The sequence below is a fragment of the Castanea sativa genome, chromosome 1 (genome assembly GCF_040712315.1).
Source record: "Castanea sativa cultivar Marrone di Chiusa Pesio chromosome 1, ASM4071231v1".
Lineage (NCBI taxonomy): Eukaryota > Viridiplantae > Streptophyta > Magnoliopsida > Fagales > Fagaceae > Castanea > Castanea sativa.
In genome coordinates, this window is record NC_134013.1 from 6,712,816 (window position 1) to 6,733,701 (window position 20,886).

Genomic DNA, 20,886 nt, shown 5'->3' on the forward strand with positions numbered 1-20,886 from the left:
TGTATGGGCCAACCACTCAGGATAGAATACCTCCTTGATAGCGCCAACCTTTTTGAGCTTAATTACCTCTTCTTTAACAGCCTCGGAATGCTCCTTAGATGATCGCCGAAGTGGTTGCTTCCTCGGCACCATAGCCGGATTGACATTCAAATGGTGACAAATGAAACTCAAATCAACCTTGGGGGCCTCATAAGCATTCCATGCAAATACATCTGCATTCTTCTTCAAAAACATAACCAGCTCCGCCTTCTCTTGAGGTGGCAATTGAACTCCCACCTGAAAGAATTTTTCAGGGTCATCATCTATTAAAACCTTCTCTAATTCCTCACACGCAAGTTCTTCTAACGTTGCTACCCTAGGCGTGGCCAAAGACATTGATTGCTATGTGCCCCCCTCAGCTGAGGCCGAGGACTCCGGCCCAAGCTGATGCAGAATTGCAGCCGCCATGCACTGTCTTGCCATAGATTGACTCCCAATTACTTCCTCGATCTGATCCCCATACGAAAACTTGACTTTGACATGTAAAGTTGAGAACACGGAACCCAAAGCATGCAACCAAGGTCTTGTCACAATGGCCGTGTAGGGAGAATAGGCATCTACCACAATGAAATCTACGTCTACCACTTCTGGGCTTGATTGCACAGGCAACCTAATTTGCCCCTTTGGTATGACAGCTTTCCCCTCAAAGCTTATCAGTGGCAAATCATAAGCCTTAAGTTCCTCAAGCCTTAAGTTCCTCAAGCTTTAAGTTTAGTCCCTTGAATGAGTCAGGGTACATAATATCTACACCACTACCCTGGTTAACCATCACCTTCTTCACGTCGTAGCCCCCTATCCTCAGTGTAACCACCAAAGCATCGTCATGCGGTTGAATAGTCTCAATCTTATCTTCTTCCGAGAAACCTAAAATTGGTGGGACATTCTCCTTAATCCTCTTCGGCTCAGAACTAGACTCTACAGCATGGGTTCGCGCTACGGACATCACTCTAGAAGGACGAGAACTGGTCCTCCCTAAAGTAGTAAAGATAACATTGATTGTACCCAAAGGAGGCTTTGAAGAGGTGTTGCCCTGATTTACTCAACCGGAATGGTCTCGCTGCCCATTGGGCCGATACAAAAATTGCTTTAACCTTCCCTCCTTAACCAACTGCTCCAAATGATTCCATAGAGTACTACAATTCTTAGTAGTATGACCCCTTTCTTGATGATAGTGGCAATGGAGGTTCTGATTACGCCTCATGGGGTCCCCTGCCATCTTGTTGGGCCATTTGAAATATGGTTCATTTTGGATTTTCTCCAACACCTGATGCACTGGTTCCTGAAATACAGTATTAACCACCTAAGGAATACTAAGACCAGATTGCCCGACAAAATCTCTTCGGGAGCTGTTGTTGTTGTATCTGTCTGACTTGAAATCCCTCTTCTCCTGAGGGATAACCTTCGCATTTCCCCTACCTTGCTGTTGATCTTCCTCAACCCGTTTATACTCATCAATGCGATCCATGAGCTGACGTATACTCCTTACAGGCTTTTTGGTCAGAGATTTCCTTAAGTCATGCTCAGTAGGAAGGCCAACCTTGAAAGTCCTTATCGCTACATCATCAAAGTCTTCATCGATTTCATTGAACATCTCTCAATATCTGTCAGAGTATGTTTTCAAGATTTTCCCTTCTTTCATGGCCATAGACAATAACGAATCCAGGGGCCAAGGAACTCTACTGCATGTAATGAAGCGAGACCCAAATGCCTTGGTAAGTTCCATGAAAGAATCGATAGAACTGGCCCTCAAACCATTAAACCACCTCATTGCCACAAGTCCTAGACTGGAGGGGAAGACTTTGCACATTAAAGTTTCATTCTTAGAATGCACTGCCATCCTCTGATTGAAATGACTCACTTGCTTTACGGGGTCCGTTCGGCCATTATAAATGGTGAATGTTGGTTGGGTGAAACGCCGAGGGAGCTTCCTTTTTTCCACCCTGCGTGTGAAGGGTGACTTGGAACTCTAGTGTAATGCCCTACTCATAACATCATTTCTCAAACCTCTGGAGGAAGGCTTCTTGCCCTCACGACCATGACCATGAAGATTATCCTCCTCATAGGAAAAAGACTCACTAGGAGGAGTTCTTGACCTGGACCTGTAATTACTACCCTGGGAGTCTTCAGAAGAAGGGTCAGAAAAAGAGGGAGTTTGCCTTCACCTCTCATGACGCAACTTTTTCTTTAGGTGATCAATCTCTCGCTGCATGGCCTTAACATTTTCCTTATGAGGAATTCTTCTTCCCCCTCGTGAATGACTCCTACGGGTATGCACCGTGTGCACACTACCTTCCCGATCTCTTTCCTGCTCAAGATGCAAGAAGTGATCCTGACGCTGAGACCCCGTAGACTCTGCATGGTGTGGACCTGAGCCTATCATAATACTACACTTCCTAAAACACAAGATTCCCCACAGACGGCGTCAATTGTAAGGTCACAATTTGCACCCAAACCCAACAGTAAGAAGGGGATAAGCCTAAAGAGCCTAATACAATGAAATTCATAGAAAGTGGGCTTGAAATCTAGGTTCTAGTGATGTTGAATAGCAAAAATGATGGGCTCGATTGCAAGATCACACTCAATGAACTGTTTATGTAATCTATCCTCGGACACAAGCCAAGGACGAATTGTATTATCTTTTCCTCTTTCAAAGATAGATTACAATTATGGATGGTGATGTATACATTGTTTCTCTCTCTCTCTCTCTCTCTCTCTCTCTCTCTCTCTTTTCCGATCCCCATTCTGAACGTCTTCCTTTTTCTTTTATATTATCCACCTTCTGCAGAGCATTCAATGCGGTGATAACAACTTTATCATAGATCTTTCACTACCCTTCTTCTTATCTTGTACATCTACCATGCTTTCCCATACCTATAAGATCTTCTAGAATATTGTCTGTGGACGTTAACCAGCCTTTCTCCTACTTCGACTTTACATAGCCGAGGACATACTCCTCCTCGGACCACCTTCTTGGATATACCTGATCAGTGATCACTTCTTTACCTATTAGTATTGCTTCGTGGGTTGACATTCTTACATCCTTGGACCATTCTGTGTCCTCGAATTGGGCCTTTAGCCCAACAAATACTCTTAGGCCAACCCAATACGTATTCCTGGGCCCATTGACCCTACTATAGTCATTCTTATATTTTTTTTAACTCTTTAAAAAGCCTGGTAAGAATGTTATTAGGTAGAAAATGTAAATTGTCCACTTTTAAAATATTTTTATGTTCATTAATTCTAGATTCTTTGGTTTTTGTAGATAATAACTCACTTGAATAAATATTTATGATATGATCTCACATTTGATTCCAAAATTAAAAAATAAAACTCCCTAAAAATAAATAATTTATGACACATGACGCAAAATTGGACTTCAATTGTAGAATCTAATTAGATTTTCTCTAAACTTTACACACACACACACACACACACATATATATAGATGACTTATAAATTCGAATTGTTTTTAGTTATACAAAAAAAAAGCTCATAAATATAAAATCATTTAACAATTTTGTTTTTTATGGTTTACTTCTATAAGACTTCTCGTTTTTACACTAAATTAACTCATTTGACACAAAAATTAAAAAAATTCGAATTATTTTTAGTTATTAAAAAAAAAGCTCATAAATATAAAATCATTTAAAAATTATGTTTTTTATGGTTTACTTATATAGGACTTTTCGTTTTTACACTAAATTAACTCATTTGGCACAAAAATTAAAAAAACTTAGATTAAATGAGACACATGTCGCAAAATCAAACTCTAATTGAAATCCAATTTTTACATTGAATTAACTCACTTGACACAAAAATTTAAAAACTTAGATTAGATGAGACACGTAGCGCAAAATTAGACTCTAATTGAATTCCATTTTAAAATCTAATTAGATTTTCTCTCAGTTTTACCTATTATTATTATATATAGACTACGGTAATGTATAGTACTACATATTTTTCAATATAAATGTTTTATTTCACTTTTTGCATTTAATTCTATACGATCACCAATAAACCAATTGGTAAACAGAGCATAAGTGATCGTTCTATATGTAACCAAATTGGAAAATTATTTAATACTTCAGGAGTACCTAATAATTACCCCATCAAATTAACTAATTAGTAAGTAAAGCATAATTGGAAAAGCATGAATATAGTCTTTGTCATTTATTGTCCATGGTGGTTCAAAGAGTGTTGGTGTAAACACAATAATAGTGTAAAGAACATAAAAAGAAACTGAATAATACTTCTGAATATTATTAATTTGAAGTGAAAAATTACACAATACTATTTAGATTGAGACATAGTACTCACTCTCTTTAAGAAGACTCAAGCCATTGGTTGGCTAATCTTTGTATCCAGTGCAATTAGATCTTCTCTGACTTGTTTCTCCCAAGATACAACAGCCCAACAAATATCGTATGGCTAGAACAATCTCTGCACCAGAAGGAACACCCTTCCTTGCTAAGAACCTCTGTATTTTTTTAGTGTATAAGAATGCTTGCAATTAATATTGTAGTAACTTAGAATGAGTCTAAATGAGTCTATTTATAGGCACAATCAGCATCATGGAATTATTACCCAAGTTAAGTTGATTAATTAGGTTTATTATTTTGATATAGTGGGTGTTACAAGATTAATTGCTGAACATAAATTTAATGGGCTGGAGTTACACAATTAACGGATGAGATAAAGAGTTAGGCCCAATGGGCCTCATAAAATTATTACCCAAATTAATTTAATTAATTAGGTTCATTATTCTAATGTAGTGGGTATTACAAAATTAATTGCTAGACATAAATATGATGGGCTGGAGTTACACAATTAATGGAAATGATAAAAAGTTTCTGAAAAATAAATAGACCCAACAACAAATCCATCAAGTGGATGCATTAACTTTTCATTTTTCATAATTAAAAAAAAAAAGTCATTTACTCATCAATGAATATGAAAATTATTTCTAATGTATCTAGGTTAATATTTGAATCAATACATATTAGCCAATTAATTACTACAATTAAAAAAAAAAAAACAGTTTCTTTCATTTTAAATGTAGGATTAAACATTTTTACTAACCCTTTATCTTTCATATTAATCCCCACATTCTTATATTTATACGATAAAATAAATTTATTTTATTTAATTAATATTAAAATACTCCAACAAAGAGTCTAGACCAGAAGCAAAACAAACAAATAGGCGCTGAGGCTTCAATCAACAGTACTAGTTGATTGGAATGAAACAAAGGCAAATGTGATTCTACGCTACTAATTTCTCTGCTTTAGAATTGCTTGCATGGGATGGAGCTTGTGAGAAGTGAGTCCAGCAGTATCCACGTTTTCCTCCTCTTTATCTTTCAGCCTCCACTCAAATTCCTGTACTAACCTACCAATTGTTGTGCATGCTATTAACGATGCCTGAAGCGAACCTGCACATACTCTCTTTCCACCTCCAAATGACATTGTCTTGTACAAATCCATTGGATCATATTTCTTATCAAGAAACCTCTCTGGCTTCCACTCTTCAGGCTTTTCCCATTGTTGCTTGTCCATGTTACACCCGTATATGTTTATAGCAATCTGTTCAACAATGTGCAAGTCAGTCAAGTCATGAAATGAATAATTGCAACGTCAAAAGATAGATAAAATAAGAAAACTATGTACCTCACTTCCTGCAGGTATATAGTACCCTCCTAATTGGGTATCTTCATGTGCGTATCGCAGAGGTATTATTGGAGTTGGACTGTGCTTCCTCAGAGTTTCATGGAAAACAGCACCCAAGTATGGAAGCTTAGATAGGTGCTCCTCAGTCATCTTGTTAGTCCCACAAACATTTTGAATCTCCTTATAAAGAAGATCCTGTTGCATGAACAAGGAATAATCAGTATCATGTAGTACTAACCAAATATTAGTCTCAAAATTAAATTTTGAGATTGGTTATGGATCCTTAACAAGCAATTCAGAGTGAGTCACATGTATTATTTTTTGACAATTGATTAAAGTAGCACTACAACAATTGGCAAATTAAGAGATATACAATTGTGATCGAAATTATAAATACCTGCCGGTTTGGATCTTTAGCAAGTTCATACATGGCCCATTCTGTTGTAACCATAGTAGTGTCTGATATCTCAATGATTGGCTCCCATACCAACACAGTAATTTGGTCATTCGTGAGTGTTTTTGCTTCAGATAACAAGTAAGTAAGGTAAGAACTTACTTCCTGTATCAAATCCTCGAAGAGTTACAACACTTAAATGTAAGAGAGACTTTCATAACTAATTTTGCACTTCTAGACATAAATATATTACCTCTCCTGAAGCAATGCGCTTTTTCTGTGCCTTGATAAGGGCATTCATCACTGCTTGTCTTTCGAAAACCATTCTCTGAATTTTCATTTCATAGCTCTTATTTGGAATCCATTTTAGATATGGGAAGAAATCTCTCCAATCCACTTCAATTGCAGCCTCCATCAAGTCAGACACTAATACCTTAAATATCTCTCCCCTTGACAGAGTGCCCTCAAGCTCCTCCACATAAATAGATTCCACATCATGTCCTAGAGACTAAAGTTCCATGGTGCCCCAACCCCACCCATAAAAAAAATCTTAAAGTTACGATTACTAATAAGCACATAATCAATATTAGACCCAAAAAAAAAAAACTCACTTGTTTCAACGCTAGTCCAAAGAGTTCATACTCAAATATTTTCTTGAAATTCACAGCTTGAAGAGGAGAGTTCTTTATATGAGCATGTAATTTGTTCGAAATATTTTCTATCATAGTGTCTCTGTGGCATCGATGTCGCTTCTGAATAGAAAATAGATATAATAATTAGACTTATATATATTTGACATCATAGATAATATATGGGAGAACGGAATAGTATTAGCAAACCTGTGCATTAGTTCCCAGAACATCTGTAAGTATATATCTCTTTACCATCTTGTGAAACTCATCGTAATCGCTTGTTGCAACCATGCATTTATTACCGGAGAGATGCTTTATGGCGTTTGATAAATTTCTTGTTGAGATGGAGGAAAATCTGGTCACCATAGCCTGAAACAACCACAGAGAAATGAAATATTCCATGTATAATATAAAACAGGCCCCATTATCATCTAGTATTTGTTCGAGCATGCATGTTGGATGATAAAGCAAAGAAAATCTAGCAAAGGGAACATTTTGGTAATAAATTCCTGGAATCTAGACTCTTTAAGGCGTTGATCCAATAAATTCAAGGATTCTAGAAAAACAGCAATAAGAAAAATTGAAATATTTTTGCTTGATCATGAATTTTTATCAATGACATTCCAGTACTGCTGAAAAACAATTAAAGAAGTACACAAAAAATGTGGTTAATCTTAGTAAGGGTTGGTGCCTAAAATATACAAGAAAACAGTCACGAGAAGACAATTTCTAGTAAACTGAAAGCAAACTGGTTTCTATCTTAATTTAAATGGCCAAATTCATATTATTTTTACTTAACTATTAGTAACTTTTTTTTTGTTTTTGTTTTAGTACTTAACTTTGAACGCATAAGAACAATCTCGTCTTTATTTAGGTTCTTGGATTAGATATATTAAGGGATTTTTTAATACTTTCAATAAAAGTTTGAGGTCATTTATGTTTCAAAGTTTTCATTTAAGTTTCAATAATTTCATTTTGGCTCTTCTAGTGCGTTTGGCTTTTGCTTATTTCAGTAACTTTTTGCATGGTGTTTATAAAAAAATATATAGTTTTGGTAATTTTATATTAAATGTGTGACAAAAGGTTAAAAGATAGTTTATTTTCATAAAGCTAAAAGTTAAATTATTTGCAAAAAAAGTTGAAAAAAAAGGCAAAAAAGAAATATTTTTAAAGCAAAATCTAAAAGTGCACTTGAGGTTTGAATCGATCTTCATATTTGTTTTTTACGTTTTCAAATTTTCATTTCGGCCTCTTATGTTTGATATAGTTTTTTGTTTGGTCCTTTATGTATCAAATTTTTTATTTTGACAATTTATTTTAGCCTTTCATGAAAATGAAAATTTTGTAATGTAAAGGACCAAATAGAAAAAAAAGAATCCAACATAAAAAGCCAAAATAAAAATATTGAAACATAAAAAAATCAATATAAAAATAAAAATAAAACATAAAGAACCAAAAATAAACCACATCACATGTCCACATCATCTACTTTTTGCCTTTTTCTTTTTTTTTTTAGGGGGGGGGGGGGGGTTGCCTTTTTCTTAGTTGGCCTAAATTGGCATACATGTCACCCAAATTAAAGTGGCAAACAAAATAATGCTAAAAAAAAAAAATTTGATGTTGGAACAACAAATCATAAAATGCAAAGGCAAAAAGCTAAGTCTAAAAACAAAGATAAAAGGAAAACATTACAACTATAATCAACGAAACAAAATCTAAGATAAAGTTAATGAAATTGTGGTGCAAAGGGATGGTAAGTTGCTTTCGACCCGTAGGAATCCACCCCACCGCACCCCACCTTGCCTTGAATAGGGCGGGTTTTACTTGACCCGTGAACTAAATAGAGGTTAGATTGGATTGTACACATGCAGCGGGTTTGGGGTGAGGACACAAGCTGCATCTCCCAACTCATACCCTACCTCGGTATATTAAAATAATATTATATATATAGCCCCAATAATTTGGGGATCTTCTTGAAGATAGAAAAAAAAAAATGCAAAACTCACTTTTTTTTGTGTTTAACGATGCTCAAAACCTTCAAAAATAAAATTGGAATGAGGAGGGAATTTAAGGCTAAGACTTAATCTTGAACCATCATTAAAGAATCTTACTAATTAAATTTATGATAAAATTTATTTTATACATACATACATATATATATATATATATAAATAAAAAAAGTAATGAATATGACATTATTATACTTTTGGAATATCCTGTATAAGTCATGACTTGAGAAAGATTATTTAAACCACAACTTATTCAAGGAAGATAGCATTATTGACTATTTTATTTGATTTAAAGAAATCCAGTTTATCAAAAAAATTAAGGTCCCATTTGGTATAAGATTTCTAATAATGTTGTTTAAAAGTTGTAAAAATATACATAAATAAAAAAATGTTGTAAAAATACATGTGTTATTTAAATAATGAAAATTATCGTTCAAACAATATTACCAAAAAGACTCTAAAATATTCAAACCACATCCTAATGTATCTGACCCGGCCCACCGAATCCTAGGGTTAAGACTTAAGTGGTGTCTGTCCTTGTCATTACTCTCAAATCTCAATCAATAATACCAGTGCCATTGAAGTGGAGTGCACTAGTACCGTGATCGATTGGTCACTTGAAAAAGCTTTGTAAAGTGGTACAGTACTGTACTGGTGCTAGCTAGTCCCCTTTATTCAAGGCTTAAGAAGAAGAAGAAGAAGAGTACGTACCTCTTTGGCAATATTGGCTGAATTGAGAACAACTACAGTGGAAGCACCAGTTCTGATGGAGTAGATTGGTCCATATATTTCAGCCCACCTTAAAAACGTTTTGTGAGGTTTCTTCTCCTTCATTTGCAGCAAATTTCCTACCACTGGCAACCCTGGAACCACTGCATGCACCACCCAAAGTCCCAAAAACTCATTAATCAATTTCCAAAACATGATCCAAATTACATAGTGCATGATGCAAAAAATTCAACTAGCCCATATCGAAATGAAAAAATGAAAAAATCAATATAACCCAAAAGGGAATTAAGACACCAGGAAAAAAAAAAAGTACCTGGTACAGGAGGGAGTTTGGAATTTCCATTCTTCTGGGTAGAACGAAATCTTTGTATGAAGAAGGAGAAGAAAATAAACAAAGACAGACCACCAAGAGCAACAGAGGTGGCAAAGTGTGTAGCTTGGAATTCTTGAAGGAAATGTGTTATGCTGGCCATTGATTTTTGCAAGTTAGATAGAGAAAAGGACTAAGGAGACCTTGTTTATTAGACACCTTTATGAACTCCCACATTATATTAGAGGTATTTTTAAAAAATCAAAAACTAGTATTGGATTTTCAAAATTCATGATTTGAAACGTTGCATCTGCTAAATGCAGTTGTAGTCACACACGTTATATCATCTGCTTCATGCATTGGCGGAGCGTGCTGCTACCTGAGGGGCCATTGATTCAATTTGTCTTCGTTTGTTTTTAGGAAATTTTGTCTTTTCTTTATAACATCCGTTATTTTAGAAAAGCTATTGAAAAATTTGATTTGTCCCCCCTAAAACAATTTGAACCAATCCAATGACACCCCCCTCCCCCCTCCCTAAAAAGGAACGAAAACATTAACCATCAATCAACTACCTTTCTTAAGAGAGATTTTATGGACACAAATTTTGTGCCACAGCCATGATAATATTTCAATTATTAGTGATTGAAAAAAAAAGTGTAAATTTATGTGAAAGTGATGATTTACCGATCTTACATGTCATCAAGTTATAACAAAAATCGTGACATATGAAATGTGTGTGACATATGAAATGTGTGATGGTAGAAGAATTGTTTGAGTATTAAAAAAAAAATCTAGTCTAAGTAATCTCCTAAAAAAGAAATAAATAAAGATTTTAACCAATCTATTTCTTATTAACATTTCCTTTTGTCATTATATATTTGTTGGAGTTTTGAAAGATGAAAGATGAAAGATGAAATATGATATTATATATATATATATATATATATATATATATATATATATATATATATATATATAAAAGAGTTGATAGTTTTATATACACATACTTATGAGTTGTAATTTACTTTAGTTTTAGAAAATTAAGATTTAAAATTTTTTATACACTTGCAGTATCTGTTTTGAGTTTATCTTTACCAATATATTAATACCATACTTCTTTCATCCCGAACAAAAATTTATGACTTCTCCATTAGCTCTAGGATGATTACCTTTACGATCTAGTCAGAACATTAATGGAAAGGAATAAGTATAGTTATATATTATACATGTGAAGTTAAATTATATATTTTACACAACACCTTAATTCCAAATTAATTTGTAAGGTGTATTTCATTATCAATAATTAATATTAGAAGAGACAGTATACAAAATCACTTATATTTTCTCAATAAAACATGGAATTCTCTTGGAATTTTGAGTATAATATGTACTTATCTCCTAGTGGTATTGTTTTATGTGTAAATCACACTTAACCCATTAGATTTTTTAGTATAACACAAATATAAAAATTTAGAGTTGCATTTTCACATGAAATGAAATTAGATGGGGGATTTTGTGCTACACTCAAAAACCCCATAAGAGTGTTACACAATGAAAAATTTACACATAAAACAATAGCCATAAAGAAGTCAAGTGTTACACTTAAAACTTGAAGAGAGATTCATGTTTTAGGGGAAAATCATAGGGGTGTTTTGTGTATTTTTCCCATGTTAAAATTAACAAATTAACGTGGGTTCCAATTACCTTAATTGGTAAAGTCTCTGATGGTTGTATAAGAGATCTGGGGTTCAATCCCCGCCTACATCAAAAACTGATTGGTATTTTGGTCTGATGATAAAGTACTATCATTAGGAGCGGACACCATAGGTTGAAACTTTCTCAAATTAAAACATTGATTAGAATAGATATTACAAACTAATGATAATTGTTTTGTTAATTTTGACAATGAGATGGACATAAAATGTTTTTTTTTATAGATAATTACAACATGTTACTAACCCCGCAGCTCGAACCCCTTCCCCCCTAAACCCCCAAGCACTTTATACATGGGAAGGTACCAATTCAGCTACAAAACCTTTGGCGATGGACATAACATGTTAATTTTGCATTAATATATTAATTATTAGATTTTATGGTTTTAATAGATTTGACAAAATTAAACCCGGATTTGTCAACACAGTCAAGCTTGAAGAAAACAAGTGGATATGGCTAGATAAATTTCTAACCCAAGGAAAATGGGTCAACTAGAAATCCAAACCTTGAAAAATGGATTAATTATGGGATTCACCCGCTGACTTAAGTGGTTAAAACACAATTTTGCCATAAATTTACAACCAAAAAAAATCAATTAGCAAAAGCCCCATTTTTGTGAATTTTTAGGGTTGTCTTGCCATTTTAATCGTTATTGGTAAACAAAAAATAAATAAATAATAGTTAAATGTTATTTAACTTGAATGGCAGTAGATTGTGTTAATCTTGTGATAATCGACCTACTAATTTAGGGCGAATTTTTTGTATATGGTTGTTAATATTGTGTTGTATGCAAAACTCACAAAAATTATAAAATTGAAACCTACCTTTTTAGTGTCATCAATTTTTTTTTTTGAGAGTTTCAAGTTATGACATTCATTCCTGACAATTGCTCTTATCATTAGATCAAGACACCAATCGATTTTTGGAGTAGATAAGAATTAAACCCTAGATCTCTTATTTAACCATCGTAAACTTCACTAACTGAGTTAATTAAAACCTACTAGTGTCACCAATTTGGTTGTTGATATTATAAATACATTTCTAATTGAAATATTTTGTTAGATTTGCTATTTTATTGCATAAGTTTTAATGCTATTAGATTTGGGTTAGTTTTAACTCAGATTAATTTGACCAAGTTTTAATGCTATTAGATTCTCAAAAAAGAAGAAGTTTTGATACTATTAATTAATCAATTTTTACTGTTTTGTTCTTTAACCCATATATATATATATAACTGTCAAAATATTAATTATTTTATGTTCTTTTCTCATAAAAACTTTCTTTAAATAGTTTATTAATCAATACTCTAATGGCATTCATTAGCATTTCCCAATATATATATATATATATATATATATTACTATTTGCAAGAGAAGACCTGTAATTGCTTGACCACATGCCAACCCCTCACGGGTCTAAAAATAATAACCCATTTGAATTTGGATAATTTTGACCTATTTTTGACCCGTATTGGATTATGTTGATCTAAAAGACCTGTTGAAGTAGACATTTAAAGAATCTCATAAATAATTAGGTTGATCTAAAAGACCTGTTGAAGTAGACACTTAAAGAATCTCATAAATAATTTAAGAGAAATGCTAACGAATGCCCTAAAGGTATTGGTTAATAATCCATTTAAAGAAAATTTTTATGGGAAAATGAAATAAAACAATTAATATTTTGACAGCTTTTTTCATTTTTCATAAAAGTGGTATTAAAACTTTCCTAAAATGGATTGTTAGTCAATACCCTAAGGGCATTCGTTAGCATGACCCATAATTTAATGTGGATGACAACAACAATAAATAATTTAGAAAAATTCTTAAATACTCTAGGAATACAAAGAAATGATGTTTTCTCCACTCACATTCATGGTAGACCTATCATGAATTTAATGAATAAACCCCACCATTAATGTGAAAGGAAGAAATATCATTTTCTGTACTCCAAAAGTACTTAAGAAGTACACGAAAACCAAAAATAAACAAGTAAAGAAAAAGACAATTACTAAAGTATCACAAATTGATGTAACAATTTATATGATTAATAGACTTCAATTACCTAATAAATAACTCCATATAGTATCTCGTACTCAACAACTAATGCATGCTGAAATGATCCCAATCGAGACCAAGAACAAACAATGCATGCATATTGAAAGTATATAAAAAACTGGTGTGGGATAAAGATTGAGAAAGACGTACTCGTGTTGATCAAAGAAGGCAAATAGAGAGCCATTTGTTGTATGAGATGGTGAGGAGACATCGAATATGTCCAGTTGGGTACTCATATATGGTCCTCTTCTTCCTTCCTATTGTTGCTAAACACTAGGTGTCTAATTAAATCACCGATTCCCTATGGGTTTTGCTTTGATGCATGCTATAGAGTAATCTCTCTCTCTCTCTCTCTAAGAAATGGTTTCTGAAGAATGTATACTTCTCAAAATCTAAACCACAAAATAATCCAAGCTGGTACAAATAGGCAAGTAGTCAGACATGAAGAACTTGGGTCAATTTCTAAAGGGGACAAAAAAAAAAAATATATTCTGTTTGAGGACTTGGTGAGCTACCAGTGTCCATGGGTGATCGCACTATAGGTGGCTACAAGATCCAATTTTGTTGATAAATCCAGGCAAGTTCCCACCAAAAATAGTAACTACAACCAAATATATGGTACTATATTGCACGATCAAAGCTATCCAAATAGAAAGCCTGGTCAGCTGCTACCACAATCGTAGAATTCATAATGGCAAAGTGAGAATTAATAATGCAAGAGCTTGTAACACCTCAGTTAGTGTCGAATGACATGATACGACTCAACTCACGCCCATGATTTGTTTTTAAGCCATGATTAGACCAAGACAATCAAAGAGGGGACAGCTTCACACTTTTTATTTATTTTTTTATTTTTATGTACAACTTAGTAGACACTAACATCTTCTAGTGTTTCCAACGAAAACGCCTATGATTCAATTGAATTATAAGAATAAAAAAAAAAACTCAAGATTATATATAATTTAATTAATATTTAAATATAAGAAAAATGTCTAATGAAATTGTTGTCATAAACTTCAAATTGTACTGAGCTGACCTTGTGCTCAACCACAGTTATATAGAATATTGATGTTAAATTTTGGCTTATTAAAAAAGTTGCAGATAAAAAAAAGAAGTTTAAAAAATCAAGATTGAAGACCTCAATTTAATTAGCAATACACTATAACAGAAACTCTAAGATTTTCTTTCAGGATTATATTAATAGCCGACCTCAACCATAATCTCGTGAGAATAGAAAGACGGCTATGCAAACAAGAGAAAAACCTTTAGAGAGTTTTATTTTGCTTTCTTACCTTTCTCATTGATCATCCTCGAGAGGTTTTTTATTCCAAAACACAAATATTATCATTTGTGTCGTTGGATTGGTGTTTGAAACCATAAAGATTAAGACAAATCTTCAAGAAGTCTTGGAGTGATTGAGACATGAGAGGTGAGTTTTACATAGCTTTTGTGTTATTATATTTAGTGTAAACTTTTTGAATCATCAATCAACAAATTATTTTTTAGAGTTCCAACTAACTTTATTTTCTTTAGGCCAAACTTTTAATTTTATCTACATATACTAAAAACAGGGGGCAAAATGCAAAAATATCCTTGGGGTTTAGGTTAGTTGCAAACTAGTCTCTTGAGATTTCAAATTTTCTTTTAATTTCATGAGATTTTCATATTCGTGAAATTGGCCACAATTTTAAAATTTTTCCGCTTGAGTGATGACTGATCACATCTTGCATTTGACCACTTTTATTATAAAATTTTCAAAATTTTAAATAAAAATTATTCTTCAACAATAAAATAATTTGAAAAAATAAAATTGAATAAAAATATATATAAAATTTGTTAAAAAAGACATTGAAATTATGTTGCATTAAGATGAAAAACATCAGATATATCCAATCTCTTGCAAATGGGATGAGTTTATGGTCCAGCTATTTAATCGGCAGAGAATTGTAGTTGCTTCCAGGATTGTAGGTATTGCAAAGGTCTCCAAAAGCCTCTACTTGGGGAAGAGTTTTTCAAAAGCTTTGCAGGCCTGTCATTATTTGGTCGTTGCAATGCAAGTTGCCACACCAGAAAAAGGAAAACTTAGTTTAGAGACTTGAGAGATCATACTATTAACTCTCTTTGAATGAATCTTATGGCGATTTTTACGGTGTTTCGCAGGCATCTCTCTTCAGAAATGGCTACTACCCCTTTAATCGACCTCTCAAGATATGAAGTTTGCATCTTAAAGCAACATTAATTCAATAGTTTTAAAAAAATGATTTTATATACGTTTTATCAAATTTTTCATTATAAATGAATATTTTATAATGAACAGGTGGAATTTTAATATAAGGATCAATTTCAATATAAATATGATAAGAAAAATTGAAATCCAAGAAGCTTGCAGCATGGCCCAAAGCCCCAAACCCCCTTATAGTCTCTTTACATTTTGACCAAAGAAATAAAAAGCTACCATACATATTATGGTTAAATAAATAAAACTCACAGCCATGCTTAGTCCAAACTTGGTTCATCTCTAATTAAATTACCCTTCAAATATGTTCTCATTCGAAAACAATAGGTTTCATCGGTTGAGTTAATTACGTTACAGCTCACGACATCTTCTAATTTCTAAACAATTTTATTATATTATATAATAACTATGTACCAAACATTCAATATGATTGGAATTTTCTGACACTAATTATAGTCTAAGGCCAAAATTAATAGAAATAGCACCCCCACCTCTTTAAATTTACATCGTACATATGGTCATTTGTAATTCACAATTCAAATTTTGCATGCTTGCACGTACAGATGTGGACGTCTTAATTTTCTTTATTAGCAAGAGAGGTTGGGAGATATTCAGGGGGGGGAAAAAAACCCACCAAACCAATAGCTACATTCACACATCAAGCAAAAAATAAATTTAGAGAACAAATACAGAGCAGTAATTACAAACGATTTTCTCTCTGGTTATCAGATTTACATTTGGCCGATGGTGTCATTTATGGAGGCAATTGCAACACATCACAAATTCATTCATATCAAATTTCAAGCTATTAACTAACAAAAGTGGGGGTATAATGTGAGACTGTTAAAACTAGAAAATAGAGTCTCTTCTTTTCTTTTTTTTTGGAATTTGAAATAAAAAAATGAAGCAAGGAGATTAATGTTGTGCTAGCTATCTAGTAGCCTGGGTATATAGGTGGAGGTGGTGAACTGTATTCAAAGCCTGACGTTGGGGGAAGAACGAACTCTGGTGGTGGGGGTGAGAAAACTGGTGGTGGCGGTGAGTGAACTGGGGGTGGAGGGGAATGTACGGGTGGTGGCGGTGAGTGTGCTGGGGGTGGTGGTGATTTTACTGGTGGCGGCGGTGAATGGACTGGGGGTGGGGGGGAATGTACTGGGGGCGGCGGTGAATGTACTGGTGGTGGAGGTGAATGGACTGGTGGTGGAGGGGAATGTACTGGGGGAGGAGGAGAATGGACTGGAGGTGGTGGGGAATGTACTGGTGGCGGAGGAGAGTGGACTGGAGGTGGAGGGGAATGAACTGGTGGTGGAGGAGAGTGGACTGGTGGTGGTGGTGATTTCACAGGTGGGGGTGGTGAGGGAGATGGGGGAGGAGGAGGTCGTTCCCTGATAATGGGTGAATTATCATAAGGATCAGGAGATGGTGCAGGAGACGGAGCTTGTGGTGGTGGAGGTGGAGAGTGAACTGGTGGTGGAGGTGAGTATACTGGAGGTGGGGGTGGTGGTGGAGAGTGAACTGGAGGTGGAGGGGAATATACCGGTGGTGGAGGTGAGTGAACTGGTGGTGGTGGGGAATGTACTGGCGGTGGAGGAGAGTGGACTGGTGGTGGTGGTGGTGGTGGGGAATGTACTGGTGGTGGTGGGGAGTGAACAGGAGGGGGAGGAGAGTGGACTGGTGGTGGTGGTGATTTCACAGGTGGGGGTGGTGAGGGAGATGGGGGAGGAGGAGGTCGTTCCCTGATAATGGGTGAATTATCATAAGGATCAGGAGATGGTGCAGGAGACGGAGCTTGTGGTGGTGGAGGTGGAGAGTGAACTGGTGGTGGAGGTGAGTATACTGGAGGTGGGGGTGGTGGTGGAGAGTGAACTGGAGGTGGAGGGGAATATACCGGTGGTGGAGGTGAGTGAACTGGTGGTGGTGGTGGTGGTGGGGAATGTACTGGCGGTGGAGGAGAGTGGACTGGTGGTGGTGGTGGTGGTGAGGAATGTACTGGTGGTGGTGGGGAGTGAACAGGAGGGGGAGGAGAATAGACTGGTGGCGGCGGTGGAGAATGGACTGGTGGTGGTGGTGGTGATGCTTTGGGAGGAGATGGTTTTGGTGTAGGAGGTGGTGATGAGACTCCACACTTGGCCTTGCTGCAATCAACCGGTCGGTTCACCACAGGAGCACAAACTTTAGATGACTTTTGTTTTGGCCTATCTGGTAAGCAGTTGCTTGTATCATCAAAAACAATGTCCTTACTAGATTGAGGCACACATTCTGGGGCCTCACCATTGAAGTAATTGTAGGAGAATGTGAAGTTCACCAAGCTAGGCAATCGGCAAATGCTCTCAGACACAAACCCTGTCAACATGTTGCCTGAAATGTCCAACTCTTCAACCATGGAAAGTTCTTTGAATGTCTTTGGTAAGATTCCACTGAATTTGTTGGAACCAATGTCCAACACCGACACATTTCCAAGCAATCCAATATCAGCAGGCAAACATCCTGAAAAATCATTGTTCAAGAATATAATCTCGTTCAATGTGCCAGCCATTTTTCCAATACTACTTGGAATGCAGCCCTTGAAATGATTATTGGCGACTACAATAACTGAGGCAGGAGAGTTTCCGAAATTATCAGGAATTGTGGATGTGAACCGATTATTGTTCAAGAATAGAGCATCAAATTCCTTGTCGAAGAGCCCATGAGGCAACTCTCCCTCAAAGTCATTGTACCTAATATCAAGGTACCTTAAATTTGGAATTGAAAGAACAACCTTAGGGAATGGACCTACAAACCGGTTGTTGCTGATATCAAGCTCGTGGAGAAGCGTAAGTCTATTGAAACTCTCAGGAACAATCCCACAAAACCTGTTGGAATTGATGTGGAACAAAGCAATTTCTGTCAATAAACCCAACTCCGCCGGAAGGTACCCAGCAATATCGGCTTGGTTCATATCGATGCCAGCCACAACAGTTTCTTTTGCTTCATCGAGAGACGTAGCACAAAATACACCATTGTAATCACAAACATTGGTACCAACCCAATTCCCTGTGGTGTTCAAAGGGTCTGAGTAGATTGCATTTTTCCATGCATGGAGTGCAATGTAGGCACGTCTAAGCCTAGGATTAGGAAATGTACAATTCAAATCAACCTGAAACTCATAGTCATCAGGTAAATCACCACCGTGAGGATGCAAACTTAAGAGTTGGCGACGAGCAATGAGATTGACTTCTTTATCGGATAGCGCTGAAGAGAATGATGAGAATAGAAGGAAGGAGAGCAATAAGCAGCAGCAGCAGCAGCCTAAGGTCTGCATTGTATAGAAAGTTTTGAAGAGCGTCGCCACCTTGGAGAGACCCAAGGCTGCTTATAGAATCGTTTGGGTGGAGATGGTGAAAGAAAATAGGGTGTTATATTGAGGGAAATAACCAAAGTGTATGGAAGATATATGAGAGGGTGTGCAAGAATTTTCTGTGCGGTTTTAGCCAAGAAAAGAAATTGGTTTTCCTCAAGCACCACAGATTTGATGGGTTTGTTATAACTTTTTTGGGTATATTTTATTTGGAATATGTCTCTAATTATGGGTGTTTTGGAAGCTTGGGTTTTAGCACAATAAGCTAATTTTGGATTTAAGTTTGTTAGATGACAGATTAGCAATGACCAAGTCTTCCTTAAAAAACCAAAATAGACTTACTTAGCCCAATGGCTTAGTGTTTTTACAAGGTAAGAGCTAGCTGGTGAGAGTTTTAAGAGATTAGACCGCGTTAAAGAGTCTTAACTTAAGACACGTGAAGCCTATACTTGAATTTCTTCATCAGAATTAGAAGAGTTGTAATTGAGCTTTGAGCATTAGATTGTGAATTAATATGCTGTATAATTTGATAAAAAGAAGCCTCTATTCACATCCTAATTTTTCATTTTTGGGTCTTAATAGCTAATAGTTAAAGAGTAGAAACATACATTTTGTAGCAATTCTCATTTCTTCTCAAGTTCAGTTTTAAAGTGCTCCTTGTTTACCCTTATTTTGAAATCTATTTTGTTAGATATATCTTTTTAAACTTCGCCTTCTTATTTATATTTAACTCTTACCCCATGTATTTTGTAAATAAGATTAGCAAACACTTAACTATTAAGTTAAGGGTTGTTAAGTTTTGAGAAGATTAAGGGTTGTTAAGTTGGGATAAGGATCCTCGTTAACTAGATTTTATTAAATGTATTTAAGAGTGTATATATTGTTACGTCATTTAAAAAAAATTTTAAACACAAAACACTTAACGGCTGTTAAGCTCATTACTATTTATATATTTGCAATTGTTGGCAAATAGTTCTTAGACCCTAGTATCAATAAGGGCAAAAATAGCATCAACTAGTAAAGTTTTTGATAATTGTATAAGACATCTGGGGTTCAATTCCCACTTACACTAAAAACCGATTGGTGTCTTAATCTGATGATAAAGAACTATTATCAAGAGCGGACGCTATAAGTTAAAACTCTCTAAAAAAAAAAGAGACAAAAACTATGTACAATTCCTTAAATGATACATGCATCTTAAATTTTCCAATTAAAAATTTATTCATGTGATTACACTAACTAATGCAATATAAAGATGCTTATAGGTAGGGATAGTCATACCCATTGGGTAATGGATATCCAACCCTACCCGATCCAATTATTCTGGGTAATACCCAGTTCTTAATGAGTAGAAGGTAATTGGGTAGGGTTTGGATATTACTCATTATTACCCATTTAATTAATTAAATCTAACTCAAACCTAACTCAACCAAATTATTATGGGTAAACCTCAACCCACCCAATTACTCAATAATCAAAATTACCAAACTGCCCCTAAAACTTGAAAATGACCAAATTATTCCTAAAATCCTCTAAAATTGCAGAAATGCATTCTAAACCTAAAAGATGACCAAAATACCCCCGAAATCTAAAAATGACCGAAACACCCCCAAAAACCTAAAAAATGACCAAAATACCCCTTGAAAACTAAAAATTACCAAAATACCCCATAAACCTAAAAAATGACCGAAAGACCACCGAAACCCAAAAATTACCAAAATGCCCTCTAAACCTAAAAAATAACTGAAACACCCTCGAACATTAAAA

At 35.0% G+C, this 20,886-nt stretch overlaps 3 protein-coding genes across 3 annotated transcripts; all 3 read right to left on the reverse strand.

The window, feature by feature from the left end:
• Positions 1-721: 721 nt before the first annotated feature.
• On the reverse strand, positions 722-1,630 carry LOC142640280 (uncharacterized). The gene is made up of 3 exons (XM_075814368.1): positions 1,439-1,630; positions 1,084-1,318; positions 722-1,011 (listed from the first exon to the last, which is right to left on the reverse strand). The coding sequence occupies exons 1-3, from the start codon at positions 1,628-1,630 to the stop codon at positions 722-724; spliced, it is 717 nt and encodes a 238-aa protein (XP_075670483.1).
• Positions 1,631-5,223: 3,593 nt separating this feature from the next.
• Positions 5,224-9,942, reverse strand: LOC142640358 (ent-kaurene oxidase, chloroplastic-like). The gene is made up of 8 exons (XM_075814453.1): positions 9,783-9,942; positions 9,452-9,612; positions 6,939-7,100; positions 6,711-6,851; positions 6,353-6,607; positions 6,103-6,264; positions 5,706-5,900; positions 5,224-5,621 (listed from the first exon to the last, which is right to left on the reverse strand). The coding sequence occupies exons 1-8, from the start codon at positions 9,940-9,942 to the stop codon at positions 5,310-5,312; spliced, it is 1,548 nt and encodes a 515-aa protein (XP_075670568.1). The 3' UTR covers positions 5,224-5,309.
• A 6,774-nt stretch (positions 9,943-16,716) lies between these two features.
• Positions 16,717-19,083, reverse strand: LOC142640440 (leucine-rich repeat extensin-like protein 4). The gene is made up of 2 exons (XM_075814579.1): positions 17,228-19,083; positions 16,717-17,119 (listed from the first exon to the last, which is right to left on the reverse strand). Exons 1-2 carry the CDS (start codon positions 19,081-19,083, stop codon positions 16,717-16,719), a joined length of 2,259 nt encoding a protein of 752 aa, XP_075670694.1.
• Positions 19,084-20,886: the final 1,803 nt, after the last annotated feature.

What these genes read in the sequence shown, in the direction of transcription:
- LOC142640280 (XM_075814368.1), bottom strand. Translation starts at nt 1,630, where the DNA reads ATGTTCAATGAAATCGATGAAGACTTTGATGATGTAGCGATAAGGACT. An exon ending in AAGGTAGGGGAAATGCGAAG is followed by an intron (nt 1,319 to 1,438) that starts GTTATCCCTCAG and finishes ACTGTATTTCAG; the next exon opens with GAACCAGTGCATCAGGTGTT. An exon ending in TGGGCAGCGAGACCATTCCG is followed by an intron (nt 1,012 to 1,083) that starts GTTGAGTAAATC and finishes TTACTACTTTAG; the next exon opens with GGAGGACCAGTTCTCGTCCT.
- LOC142640358 (XM_075814453.1), bottom strand. Translation starts at nt 9,942, where the DNA reads ATGGCCAGCATAACACATTTCCTTCAAGAATTCCAAGCTACACACTTT. An exon ending in TTCTGGGAACTAATGCACAG is followed by an intron (nt 6,852 to 6,938) that starts GTTTGCTAATAC and finishes TTTTCTATTCAG; the next exon opens with AAGCGACATCGATGCCACAG. An exon ending in CTAAAGATCCAAACCGGCAG is followed by an intron (nt 5,901 to 6,102) that starts GTATTTATAATT and finishes TTCATGCAACAG; the next exon opens with GATCTTCTTTATAAGGAGAT.
- LOC142640440 (XM_075814579.1), bottom strand. Translation starts at nt 19,083, where the DNA reads ATGCAGACCTTAGGCTGCTGCTGCTGCTGCTTATTGCTCTCCTTCCTT. An exon ending in GTTCACTCTCCACCTCCACC is followed by an intron (nt 17,120 to 17,227) that starts ACCACAAGCTCC and finishes CCCACCTGTGAA; the next exon opens with ATCACCACCACCACCAGTCC.